This window comes from Tenrec ecaudatus, chromosome 3 (genome assembly GCF_050624435.1).
Source record: "Tenrec ecaudatus isolate mTenEca1 chromosome 3, mTenEca1.hap1, whole genome shotgun sequence".
NCBI classification, from domain to species: Eukaryota; Metazoa; Chordata; class Mammalia; order Afrosoricida; family Tenrecidae; genus Tenrec; species Tenrec ecaudatus.
The window spans coordinates 127,103,591-127,117,310 of record NC_134532.1 but is presented as its reverse complement, the minus strand read 5'-3'; the positions used below and the strand labels follow the sequence as shown (position 1 = coordinate 127,117,310).

The 13,720-nt window shown below is 46.7% G+C and overlaps 1 protein-coding gene across 1 annotated transcript in view; it reads right to left on the bottom strand.

Annotated features, from left to right (window-relative positions):
• UNC5C (unc-5 netrin receptor C) overlaps nucleotides 1-13,720 on the bottom strand; it is a 448,382-nt gene that overhangs the window by 36,732 nt on the left and 397,930 nt on the right. The window contains exon 11 of the mRNA XM_075544874.1: nucleotides 13,318-13,405. Coding sequence (XP_075400989.1) covers nucleotides 13,318-13,405 — 88 coding nt within the window. The remainder of the gene's footprint in view (nucleotides 1-13,317; nucleotides 13,406-13,720) is intronic.

The following is a 13,720-nucleotide window of genomic DNA, read 5'->3' as shown; positions in this document are numbered from 1 at the left end:
CTGGTTTGTCTATCGCAGGCGTCCTCAAACGGGCCCGCCGAGGACATTTGTCCGGCCCGCCGGGTGTTTTTGCCCCGTTTTAAAAATTATTTTTACTTCAAAATAAGATATGTGCAGCGTGCATAGGAATTTGGTCACAGTTTCCTTTAAAACTATAGTCCAGCCCTCCAACGGGTCCGAGGGATGGTGAAGTGTCCCCCGGTTTAAAAAGTCTGAGGACCCCTGCTCTATCGCTTCTCCTTGGGAAATTCATACGAGAGACGCTGGATTGAAAACCTCAAAGGGCTAAGTGCCTCACGTTTCCTTTCCCATTTTCCAACATTTAATTCTTTGACTTCTTCCCTCCAAACTGTAATCAAAACACCAGATGAATACAGTAAACAAGCTCATCAGTTTTTCTAAGAGAAGTAGTCTCAACAGCGTTGAATGTCCACACTGGGCCATCTAATTACAAGTGCTAGAACTAACGCTCACCCCCCGAACGCAGAACACTTTGCTACCACAGGGGAAACTGAAAATCGTGTGGAGCTCCTGGATGGTGCTAGCCAACGGTTAGAGGAGTCCACTCAGCCGTACCGCAGAAAAAAAGGCCTGGCGACCTTTCCCCGAAAAGATTACAGCCTTGGAAATCTTATGGAGTGGTTGTGCTCTGTACAAGACCGTTTCTCAGCAGCTGGAAGGAGTCGGAGGCGAAGGGCAGAGCTCTGTAGAGCCGTTCTGGTACCACCTTTCACCCAAACTTCTCTACAACATGGAATATGTCGTCAAATCCAGAAATGTAGTCCACTCCCAATCAGGCGTCACTTTATTTCTATTTACCTTGTGTTCACAAAAGATTCTTACTTAGTATGGACACGATCGGCCTTCATGAAGCTCTTCTTCATAAATCCTGGACCTGCTTTCTGTCCTTTTTGCCATGGGGCTCTTTGAACTCTTTGGAGGTTGTTATGATGTCTAAAATGTCTTCTTTATTCCTGGCCACATCTCCAAGCATTTTTAAGCCTCTACTAGTTTCCACACTTCTTAGTACACTATATTCTAGGTTCCCTGTCATAGGACCATGTCATAGGACTGTCTCACCATCCGTCTTAAAATGGGCATCTTGAGATGGACACAATTCTCCAAGTGGTTCCGAGCCGGGCTGCTTGTTGCCGGGGCAGCAGCTCAAAGCACCCGCTGCTTTCTCCTTCCACGAATATGAGACGTCTACTTCTAGAAAGGACTGTCTGTAACCTTGGAAAGGCAGAGGAGCAGGTCTGCTCTGACCCTTATGGACACTGTGAGTTGGAATCAACTCAGTGCAGCGCATTCCTATCTCCTCTTGATTTGTTTTATCAACGACTCATGGTCAGGAGCCCTGGTGCTGTAGTGGGTTATGCCAGGGGCTGTTCCGATTAAGAATTGACACCATGTCAATGAGTGAGTGAGAATGCTTCATAGAGATGTCACCTTACATTTGTCTTATTCAAGTAATTCTTTATGCAAGTAAATTTTATTTGCCATGCCCAAGTGAGAAAGGAAGATGGAGATCATATGTTTAAGCATCTCCTTTAAAAAGCAAGGCAATGAGTTCTAAAGAATTTGAGTAATATTTTAAACTTAACTATCCTACATATTCCTAACACACAACGTTCTTTTGCTAGGTCTCCATAGTTCAGTGGTTATAATGGTGGCTACTGAACCTACGTAGAGAAATTTAGATTGAGCCGTATAATTTCACCTTAATAGTTTCAGGGGTAATTTCAGCCCAGCGCTTTCCTTATCTTTCTCCCAAACTTAGCTGTCGCTTCCATTCTTTTAATCTGCATGAACCTGGTACTCCTCCCACTCACGCACCCGTACCAATCATTGAGAACACTGCAACATGAGAACAGGGCAAGGGCAGAGGCCTCTTCAAGGACCTCACCTAAAACCTCTCGCTACTTGGAAACATCACTGCTTCGGAGTTATTTCATTCAACTAAATATACACCCATCATAATGTACATTGTTCAGCCCCGTCTCTACATTTCATGCACATGGTAGTGCAAGGAACATAGCAAATTCCATTATAGTTTCATGGCCACTAGGAATTTATTTTAGTTTCACCTTTCTCCATGATCTATATATTTTGTAATCTAGATGTCAGTTTCTACCTCAGACCTTTCCTTCATTTAACACTCAATAAATGATAGTAAATATTGTTATTTTTAATACCACTGCAAGACAACTTTCCATGGATTTCTCTGATGTATGAATGTTTTACAAATTAGATCCTAACCGACTTTATTCCAGACTCTCTTTTCAAAGAGGCTTTCATAGAAACCCCCTTGGACAGCGAAGATAATACAGAAGCAACGGGCAGGCATAGCTCTCTCCCATGATAAGAAATTCAAGCCCGCCAAACCCAGGTTCTCTTCCTATAAGGTAACCTCCCCAGTATGTAGGTGATATGTGGTTCTTTTCCTGTCATAATTTGGCACCAGATGCTTAACGAAGCAGGACAGAGCCATGATAGATCACGAGTACTGTGGTGGCCACAGGACACGGAGAGGAACAGCCATATGTGCAAGGCATTTAGAAGAGAATGTGGAACGAGGGCTATTGGACAATGTTGATGTCCAATGCTTTTTGTTGAAAAGCAGAGAAAAACAGGAAGATGGTTACCTATGTTTTAAGAGCTATGAAAAAGGAATTCAAACGTGGGATTTTAACTAATTGTGGGTGATGGTGTGGAATGGGAATTATAGAGCAGTTCATACCTCTATATAGAGCAAGAGGTGTGTAAGTGGTTGACCTGAACAAGATGGGTTAAAATCAGGAATGATACTGTATGTGTCAGGGTTGTATCTTTTCACCATATTTATTCATTTTCTTTGCTGAGCAAATAATCTATGAAGCTGAACTGCATCCAGAAGAACGCAGCCTCTGAATGCAGGAAGGCTCCGAAGTAACCTGTGATGGGCAGACGAGCCACCCTGCGTGACTGCTGAAAGGGAAGGGGACCTAGGCTCTTCCTGATGGAATTAAAGACGACAGCCTTCATTTGGTTACACTTCAACAGAAAGAAAGCAACACCTCGCAGCTGATCGAATAAACACCATTGTTAAAAAAACATGACGATTGTCAAGAATTTCATTTTACTTGTATCCACAACCACCACCCAGAGCAGCAATGACAAAAGAAAAGTAAACGTGAAGGGAATATACGTGTCTGTTAAACCTCTGGTGAATCCACTCTGCCCACAGGCCAGAGATATGGGTAGTTTTGCCACCACGCAGAATGCCCCAGAAAGTAGATTAGTGACGGTGCCGTTAGGTTAAAATTTAATACCTCATCATTGGCTCTCCCTTCTGATCCATTTCAACTTTGTCCTAGTTTTTCATATTTTCTGCTTCCTTTTCGAGGGAAGGTTTACTTTGCTCTTCTTGTTGCTGCTGATTAAAAATGCTTTTCTGCATACAAAACCCAGGATAGGTGCGTGTACAGAGACAGTAATTGGATGAATGGTGCTTTGGGAGTATGGTAGGGGAGGCTGTGGTAGAAATGGGGACCTAATATAATGTGTACAAGAGTGAAGAAAATGTTCCAAAATTGACAGTGGTGATGAATTTGACGCGCTTCTTGATGGGACTGAACTATTGAGCTGTGTGTAAGTGAACTACGTGCTAATGGAATGGCTTAAAGCACACAGAAACCAAATGATGCTCTGCATCGGGCTGGTCTCTTACCAGAGATCTCTTGAAGTCTCTTACCAAAGATCTCTAGTCTCTTACCAGAGATCTCTAGTCTCTTACCAGAGATCTCTTGAAGGTGTTGAAAACCCAGGATATCACCGTAAAGACTAAGGTGTGCCTGACCCAACCCATGTTATGTTCAGTCACCTCATGTGTGAATGACTCATGAAGGCCAGAGAGGAACTGAGGCAACCGAATCTGCTGCTGGCGAATCATGGGTTGAAGTCAACCCGAAAGCTCACTGAAAGGGAGGGTGGGGAGAATTTGTCTCATGGACTTCGGACACGTTATCACGTGGGACCAGCTGTTGGAGGGCATCGTCCTTGGTAAAGCAGAGGGGCAAACAAAAAGAGGAAGACACAGCGGCACCAGCAGTGGGCCCCACGACAGCAGCCGTTGTGAGACTGGTGCAGGCCGGGCAGTGTTTCACTCTGCTGTACGTACGATTGTTATGACTTGGAACGGAGCTGATGGTACCTAACCACAAAAATAGTTACTGTTATTCATAGCATGGCTGATCATTCTAAAATCTCACTAGGATCTCACCCACTTGTGAGTTCTCTTTCTACGTTCTAGAAATCCAGAAAACATATACCTTGTTCTCAGGCGCTCCGCTGTTGTGGTTCAGGGCTTGGCTGGGAACTGAAAGGTTGGGGTCGGCAAGCACAAACCTATCAGTGGCCGGAAGCGATGGCACTGCTCGTCCATACGGACGACGGCCTGGGCAACCCCGTGGGTCAGCTCCACTGACCGGGAGTCAGTTTTACAGGGTTGCTGAGTCAGATGGACTCAGTGGCAGTGAGTCCGGCGCTTTCTTTTAGTCCATTTTCTGTGCGCAACAATCCTTTCCCCCAGGAAGCCTAACATTTTCCTGGTACTGGGAAAGGACTTACATTTGAAGCCAAGCAGTTATTAGTAACAGCTTGAGGCCTCGTTAGTGTCCCCTTTAGCACCCTGGCTCTCGTCTCCTTTTAACGTGGTCATCCAGTGTGAACGCCATTCTGAGGGCAAGACCGGGATTTTATTGCCACTCTATCGTAGTTGGCATTGCATCAACTGCCCTATGCAGTTCCCTTGCTCTTGCTTGATTCTCCCTAACAGGGCGAAAGGAAATTAAAAACAGAGCAATGATTGCCTTTTCTGAGCCCTGTTCTTGCCTTTTGGTTTCAAGTGTGCTTTGGGAAGTGAGCAGTGAACTTTTAAGGAAGACAGCTAAAGTGGAATCCATTTCAAGTGGCCCTTGCAATAGAGTTGGGGATGGGAAGCATCTGTCTTTCAGTGTGGTGTTAGCAGCCTGTGCTTGCGGCCAGGAGGAGGGGGTCGTGGCATCACGGAGTTGGACAGGGAGAAGAGGACCCCTGCTGTGCTGGAAGCTGTCAGACCTGTACTCTCCAAGCATGCCCCTGGCATGTAATATTGATGGGCACCCTTCTTGGGGAGGGCTGGCAAGGGAACGAGGGAGGAGGGAGGGGCAGTAGGTGTCAAAAGAATTTATTAACCCAGTGAGGTGCAAGAATGTAATGAATAGAGAAGCGGTGGGACGGAATTCATAACGAAATGAAAAACAAAGAAGAAATAATGAGAAGAATCTTATGTGGTCCCAAAAGGAACGAAAGTAGCAACGGAACTGGAAAATGTCCCAGGCTACAGAGGAGTGACGTAGGGAGGTAACACTTGCCTATGCGAAACCAGATGTCAGAGTGTGTCGATTCACATCTCCTTTACTGATGGAGAGGGAGGGTATTACAGTGCAGAAGACAAAGTAATAAGAAATAAATATAGATGCCTGATCCAGGTTTGGGTTTTGCTTTCATTGCGAAGAGGGGCCCCAATCTCTCGCGTGGCATCTGTGATCTAAGCTATTCAAGCAAACATTCTGTAAATATTAATTGCGGATGATATGGAAATGAACACTGAGCAAAAATTAACTGCGGAAGTAGCAATTCAACAGAAACTCAGTAACTAACAAGGATGACATTTTCAGGGGTTTCCAGCCCAGAAAGGGCAGCATCACAGCGAATCCTGGACGGGTTCTGTAGCTCAGGATGAAAGCCCACAGAGGAAGGCGTTCTAGGTTGCTGTCAGCTTTTTTTCATCCTTGGTTTGCTGTTAGTAGCTGAGGCGCACCCGCCACGAAGCGCACCATGAACAAACAGAGTTCACATCAGTCATTCCATGTGTCCCTGCAGCACAGCACGCCTGTGAGGTAGTGACGGCCAGTCTTACGCTCCCTCTTTTTCCAGAGGAGGAAATCGAAATCGCGAGATGTAAAGACCTTTGCTCTCAGACACAAAGCCAATCATCGGCAAAACTAGCGTTCAAACCGAAGTCATTTGGTTTCTTTCACGTATGGTGTACTGTGCGTGGCTTCTGTGGGTTTAGGGCCTTGAGACATTGTGCTTGTTAGTTTGTTTTCTAGAGCAGGCGTCAACCTCCTCCTTGAGGAGACTCTGTCTCCAGCCACTTCTATGTGGGGCTGAGGTGCCTTCTATTAATGTACATGGCTTGTCAGGCCCCTCAGGATGACAGGCCCACCTCGGCTCAGCTGCCTTTTAGAGCATACAGCTTCACACATAAGTGGCAACTTGAAATATGTGCACTCTAGGTATCTGACAGGGGATATCTAACTCACTTGCTATCAAACGCTCAATTGAGTGAAAATAAATATGGATGGGAGCCACTGTAAAAGGCATGCCACCATGTTTCCAGTCAGACCAAACGCGGGCCGGCTGTGTCCCGGATTCCATCGCTGCATCCTTGGAGCAGACTTGTTTGACTGGATTTGGCCTATGTCACCTTGGACCCATGACGTCGCCTTACACCAAGGGGCACTAATAGAAGTAGCCCTATAAAACAACAGAAATAGAAAGCCCAAACAACCCAAAAATCTCCTGTTTTTATTTAAAGGGTGTGGTTGAGTTCACTATATGAACAAAGCTATCACTTGTGAAGACACATGGAGGAAACCACTCACTTCCCCCGGACGTGCGGTTTTCCTCGTGAGCACGTGGGTTTTGCACTTTAACGCGCTCCTCTGTGAAGAAGGGTACAGTAGCACACTCACGACCTATTCCAGGAAATGGGCTGCGGATTGCACCAAATTGCATTTTACCGTTCCTCCCACTTTATCTTGTATCTCCCCCGTTGTCTCCTCTTTCTTACGGGCTTATTTTAAACCATTTTGCGCCCATTGAAAACAAGGCATTTTCTTAAACTACTTTAAATTATTTCTGTTATGCGTAGGATTTCCATTTTAAAAATCCTGTAGAGGACAACGATTGAGTACGATTTCCAGGCATCAGGGCTTCCTCTCGTCCCGGCACCGTTGGTTATTTTACAGTTAAGCCTCCAAACTGGGGACACGGGGACTCATGGATGAGAACCCACTCCTCTCTCCTGTCAACCTCGATTTCACAAAGGGCCAAACAATACCATGCTAACAAATAGGAAGCATTCTCCTCTACGAACATCGACATACGTACATTCTGGCTCTCTATCATCAGTGCTGAAATATTCTTTGCTTGCAGCAAGCGAGGCTGTATCCTCTCTGCCTGTCGTAGGTTGTTCATGAGCTTTCCATAGTCCAGAGTTCTTCAACGTGTGATATACACATGACGCATCTTGCTTGCTTAAAGCAAACAGGAACGGAAGCATTGACTCGTGATCATCAAAGACTATAGCCTTTCATACGGAGTACACCTCAATGTGCAGAAAATAAAAATCCTCACAGCCATAGGTGACCTCAGAGTAAACCGTGAAAATATTGAACTTTTCAAGGATTTCATTTTACTTGGATCCACAATCAACACGAATGGAGGCAGCAGCCAAGTCACCGAAGGATGCGCTGCCTTGAGCAAACCTGAAGAAGACCTCCTGAAAGTGCTAAAGAGCGAGCTGTCCCCTTGAGGACCGAGGTGCATCTGACACACGGCGTGGTACTTCCATGCATCTCATGTGCACACCACAACTAGACAACGGATGAGGAAGGCCAGAGACCACTGATGTACGTGAACTATGTCTGGTGTCAGAGAAGAATAGTGGGCGTACCAGGGCAGTCTGAAGAATACGTGAGTCTGTCTAGGCAGAAGGGCAGTCAGCACGCTTTTGAGAAGTGAGGGAGGCGAGACCTCCTCTGCCATGCCTTCCCATCGGATCAAGGGAAGACCATTCCCTGAAGACGGGTGCCATCATGGTGGAGGCTCAGCGCAAAGCATAGCCCCTCAATGAGATGGACTGTGGCAGGGGCTGAAGCCATGAGGTCAGACGTGAGGGCTGACCCAGGACGGGGCGGGCTCAGTTCTGCTGTCATAGGGTCTCTGCAAATTGAAACCAACGCTAGGAAGCACTTGGAACGGCAACTTCATTGCCTAACTTTATTATTATTATATATATAATAATTTAGATAGATATAAAATAGTTAAAAAAAAACTTGACCAGTAACTCACTCCTTGAAACCTTTCTATGGAGAGTTCACTACTATTACCGCCAACAAAATATTCTCAAATACCACCTTTGATAAACACAATGATATTTTTTGTTATTCCTTTTTCACATTTTAAGAACACCTATCAAACTGGAAATAGAGAATCCAGGACGATGGTCCCTTCAGGACCAGTGGTGACAGTGGTGACACTGGGAGGGTGGAGAGCAGGTGGGGTAGAAAGGTGGGGAGCAAGTACAAGGATCTACATATAAGCCCCTCCCTGGGAGATGGACAACAGAAAAGTGGGTGAAGGGAGAAGGTGGATAGTGTAAGACATGACAAAATAATAGTGATTTATAAATGATCAAGGGTTCACGAGGCAGGGGGTGCGGGGAGGGAAGGGAAAAATGAGGAGCAGATACCAAGGGCTCAAGTAGAAAGCAAATGTTTTGAGAATGATGAGGGCAACAAGCGTACAAATGTGCTCGACACAATGGATGGATGGATGGATTATGTTTAGAATTGTACGAGCCCCCAATAAAATGATTTAAAAAAACCAACCAACCAACAAAAGAACGCCTCTCAATTACCTCCTCTATTTAGAGTGGATGTAACTTTAACTTTGATTCTGGGGTTACTGTCCGCCACGGTTTGTTGATATATTCTTCCAATCATTCATTCTTTCTTTCAAAAATATTCCTTGAGCATCTACTACACATTAAACACTGTACTACTGTACTAGGTATAAATAATTTATCTGATTCAGTCTTGTTCTTATTAGCGTCCCTGGAATGAAACATTTCCTGGTCCTGTATCATCCCCCATGCTTAGTGGCAAATCAGTGAGTGGCAATTCATACGTCTTTGGAAGTTGGTCACCAGACCTTTCTTTCTCTTCCAGCTTTACTGAAATTTGTTCAACATCCCAGCAACATGCAAGCCTCTGCGGACAGAAAAGTGGCTCTCTGGGAGACGAATGGACGAGCACTCACACCCTCATCTCCTGTGTGGAGACCAAGGGACTGCAACACCTGCCACTGATTTCTGTCTCCCACTTCCTTAGTTTCCGCCACCACACCTGAGCCTCCAGGAGGAATGTTTCCCAAGGATCTTTCCCCATCTTTATTTTCCCTGCGTTTTCTCCTCAGAAGTGCCAATCCCTGCCAAGACTTCCGTTTGCTTCCTGAGCATGAGGCCCACATACCCACTGACGAGTGTTATAGTTGAGTCAAGAGAAGACACCCACGTCTGACTTGGCCTTTTCCCTTAGACTCCTGACTGCTCTCACAATGATGCTAGTCTCCAAAGCTTGATTCCTAAACATACTCATTGCTTTCGTTTGCTCCCACTCTTTTTTGCCCTTTTAGTCAGCGGTTAAATAATTATTCTAAAATATATTTGACTTCTTCGCCTTCTAGGGGCTCTGGTGGCATACTGGCTTCGTGCTGGGTTGCCAACCACCAGGTCAGCAGTTTGAAAGAACCAGCCATTCGGCGGGAGAAAGATGAGACACTGTACTCCTAGAAAGAGTAACTCCCAGAGACCCACCGGGCAGGCCAAGCTTGTCCTTTCAGGCCATCCTGAGTCGGAGCAGACCTGGTGGCAAGGAGTAAGTGAGCTGCCTCATGACTCGGGCCTTCTTCATTCCTCCGTCCTCACACTTACTGCTGTTGTGAGGTGCCATCATGTCAGCTTCAGCTCCTAGTAGCCCTCTGCACACAGAACGAACACTGCGCGGTCTGGTGCCATCCTCACCCTTGGTCTCGTGGTGGAGACCATTTTTGCTACCAATGTGGCGAGCCATCTCACGGAGCGTCCTCCTCCAATTTGGTACCCCTCTGCTTGACCAAGCATGATGTCTTTTCCATGGACTGGCCTCTCCGGACGACATGTGCAAAGTGTGTGAGATGAAGTCCTCCAGCCTTCCTTCTAACGAGCATTCCGGCTGCACTTCTTCCAAGACAGATTGGCTTGTTCTGTTGGCAGTTCAGGGTACTTTCCATATTCTTTGCCAGCACCATGATTAGATTGTCACAGGACTCCAACCAGTCACCAAGCCACCAGGGAGTCTTTCTGTTCCTTCAGCCAAGATCCATCCACACAAGGTCACAGACCCTTCTTTTAAAAAGCACTGTGACTATTCTACCACTTGGCTGCTCAGAAAACTTCCTTAATTCCTTATGGTTTATTAAAAAAAAAGGTTCTATTTATCTTTGTATTTGACATTTCTAAATTGATTTTCTTTTTTGCCTTTTAATAAAATGGCCAGGTGAGTACAGCATACAGGCAAAAGGGAAAATTAACTTTCATATCTTTAATTCAAATTGTATTTCAATAAGAACTGATAGAATGAAATTTAAGTCAGAGTGAGACTCAATTAAAAAAAAAAAACAACCCCAAACACAACTATTAGAAACAAGGCAAAGTGGCCCATGTGAATGCTATTAATCGTGGAAATTGTACCCACAGGGGAAAGAGGGGCATCCCGGGCCCTCTAGAAGCGAGAGGCAGAAATGGAGCGCTCAGCCTCCCAGCTCTGCACCCTCCTCCGTGGGAGGTGGCAGGCTGCTGATGCGCCACTCGGTGCTTTTCTCTTGGAGCATATTTGTACTGACAAGGCCCCTCTTGTCACATTCACTCTGCCACATGTAATTAAGTAAACGCCTCCCTTCGGACAACCCAACAGCAGCAGGTGACCCGCTGGATCCCAGCCAGCTGGAAACACACCCAGTTCGGACTGCCCTAATGGGCTCACGGAGCAGGACAAGTAAAACAGGACCAGAGGATGGTCTACGCATGTCCGGAAGGAGTGGTCACTCCTATGCCCTGAAGGTACCTTCTTCGAGAGCCGGTTTACCTCCGATTGTTTGAGGGCAGGCAGGGCCTTGAGCGACCTCTGGAGGCTCTCTAAGAAGGCAGAGACAAGGTTTATGTTTGTATCAAGGAGAATGGAGAGCTGGGAGGGCAAATGTGCCAGCTTGCATTCTGTCTCCCGAAATTATGAGCTGCAGAGCTTTGGGCACGTGACCCAGTTTCTGTGAGCCTGTGGTCCTTCATCTTTCAGCGGAGCTCATCATCACGTGCAGGGTGCGGCGAGGATGAGAAACGCGCTGCCCGCTCGCCTCTTCCTACAATAAAGCCACATCCGCTTCACAACGGAAAGTGAATAAAGGGAGGGCTCTTCCATTCGTCTGAGGCAGCTATCTTCTTGGGTGTGCTTTGTCCTAGCATGGAGGCTTCTTGTGCATATTATCCTTTAAAATGTTGAAATTTCTGGAGCTGTATTTTGAGGAAGAGGGACTCCTTGGGGTGCACCCATCAAGCAATAAGACCTTCCGCACCTCGCTTCAGGTGGTTGGCATATCAAGGAATACTTAGACTTGCCTTTTCTTTCAAGTCAGAACAAAGGAAGTTGAAAGCAGAAGTAGCTAGTTGTATTTTTAAAAAAATTTGTTGTTGTTGTTTTTCTCGTTTCCATCTGAAGGGTACAATGATCTGGGCAAGGCTGGCATCTAAGCTATGGGAAGGACAGTCATGTCAGGCAACTGAGCACACACATTTTGGGTTCAACACCCTCCTGCCGTGGCCCCTTTAAGGGCTGGGCATCCAGGCTAAATACAATGGTCACGAGACAGAAACATAGGGACTGCAAGCACCACACCGCATCCCGCTGGACAGCAGGGCTCGGTATGAGCCAGTCCCATGTCTGTTTGAACCAAATGGCCATGTCAGCCGAGGCCTTGTGGGACAGATGTACTGAATGCCAACCTTGACTCTGCACAAAAGACAAAGGGAAATAAGGGGATCTGGGAGTTGGCTAATCGCCATTTCTCTTGCTGCAAAAAGAGGGAGCTCAGATGGTCTGTGAATGTCACTTTGCATGAAGAATGAAAAAAAAATGAATATTTGATGTGAGTAAATACGAGCCTTTTAGTGATTTTCAGTGGCTCAAATGTGATGCCTGAATAAAGCATAGAAAATTTTCTTATTTTCTCAGACCAGGTAGTGTTTGTGTAGGGGAATGTACACCATCTGAGGAAAAAAAATGTTCTGGGTCATACAGATTATAAATACCAACATATCCACTGAAGAGCATGATAAAAGAGCTTCCATGCGCCCGAAGAGTCCAACTGAAAATGGATGGATTTTTTTGAGGATCAGAGAGAGGAAGTGAGAGGGTATAATGCAGGAAAACGAAAGCCTGGCTCTACATTTGTCCCTGGAATTCAGGGCCCCGCACCTTTCCCCTGGGGCAAACAAAGGTAACTGTGTTGAACAGGACCGCCCTTTCCCCACGTCTTTTATTTTAAAGGCTTGGGATGTTTCAGAAACATTAATCAGTCAAGTCTTACAGCTCTTTTAAAGACACCAAACTTTGTATGGCAACTAATAAAATCCTTGGACCATGTGTTAGAGGCCAAACTGAGAAAGGAAGTTTACAACTTCAAAACTATCCTTGATTGCATGTTTGTGTTTGTTTGTTTTTTAAATCATTTTTAGGATCACGACACCCTCAAAATAGAAATCTTTCAGTGCTACCGTGTTAATCAACGCTGGACTCAGTCTGAAAGGCTTGCTTGTGGGATTTATTTATAGGTGCTAAACTGAGGAGAGCATCCTGGTGGCGACGTGGGTTAAGTGCGCAGCTGCTACCTGGGAGGCCGACAGAAGAATGAGGAGGATAACATTTAACTGGAGGAGAGTCACCAAAAACAACGTGCGTGTGGATAAGGCTAAAATGCTAGACCAAGGTGAAGGTGGCAGGACAGGGCTAAGAAATTGTTCTTGTGACCTTTAACCCTATGCGGGGAACAGACGAGATTCCTCAGCCAGGCCACGTGAAGCTGATGTCCCCGATTCTGCCCACACGTCTCTCTGGACAATCTATGGAGGGCATTTCGGGCCACTTTTCTGTGGCGATGACCATGTGCCTAGTGGAGCAAACGCCTCCTCGGAGCGCGTCGCCTTCTCCAGGGCCGCAGGTGGGTCTGGCGCATCCAGGGTAAGGAAACCCTGAGAGCTGACGCGTCAGAAGTGTGGGGAGCAAACGGGTGGCGGGAGCGGACCCTCCCGTCTGAACGACAGGGGGCTTGTTCTTCCGGTGTGTCATCTTCGTCCACGTCTCAGAAGGTGACAAAGTCCCTTGCCCCAGGGGAAGCCCCCCAGGGGAAGTCGCTTACCTCATGCTCTCTTTCCTGTGCACGGTCACGTACATTTCATAGACTCGCCCTTGGGGAACGGCCCCGGCCGGGATCAGCAGGCTCACCCCTGAGGGGAAAAGAGGACAGCAGTGGCGTGAGACCCACCCGTCCAGCAGAAGACGCCCCTCCAGGGGCCCCGCGGCCGGGGCAAGGGCGCCGAGGCCGCGTGCCCATCCGGGTGCCAGCCTCCTTCGCGGCCTCTGAAGACGCGTGATGGCCAGGGGCTTCCTTGTTGGCCTCGTGTGTCACCACCGCGCCCTCTGGACTGTTTGGATCTACTTCAAGGGCCGAGGCGATGTTCTAGACTCTTGTTTCATTTAAAGAACAGACAGTTGGTTTCGCTGTTGTCCTTGTAAAACAAGGGGAAAACCAACAACTGCTC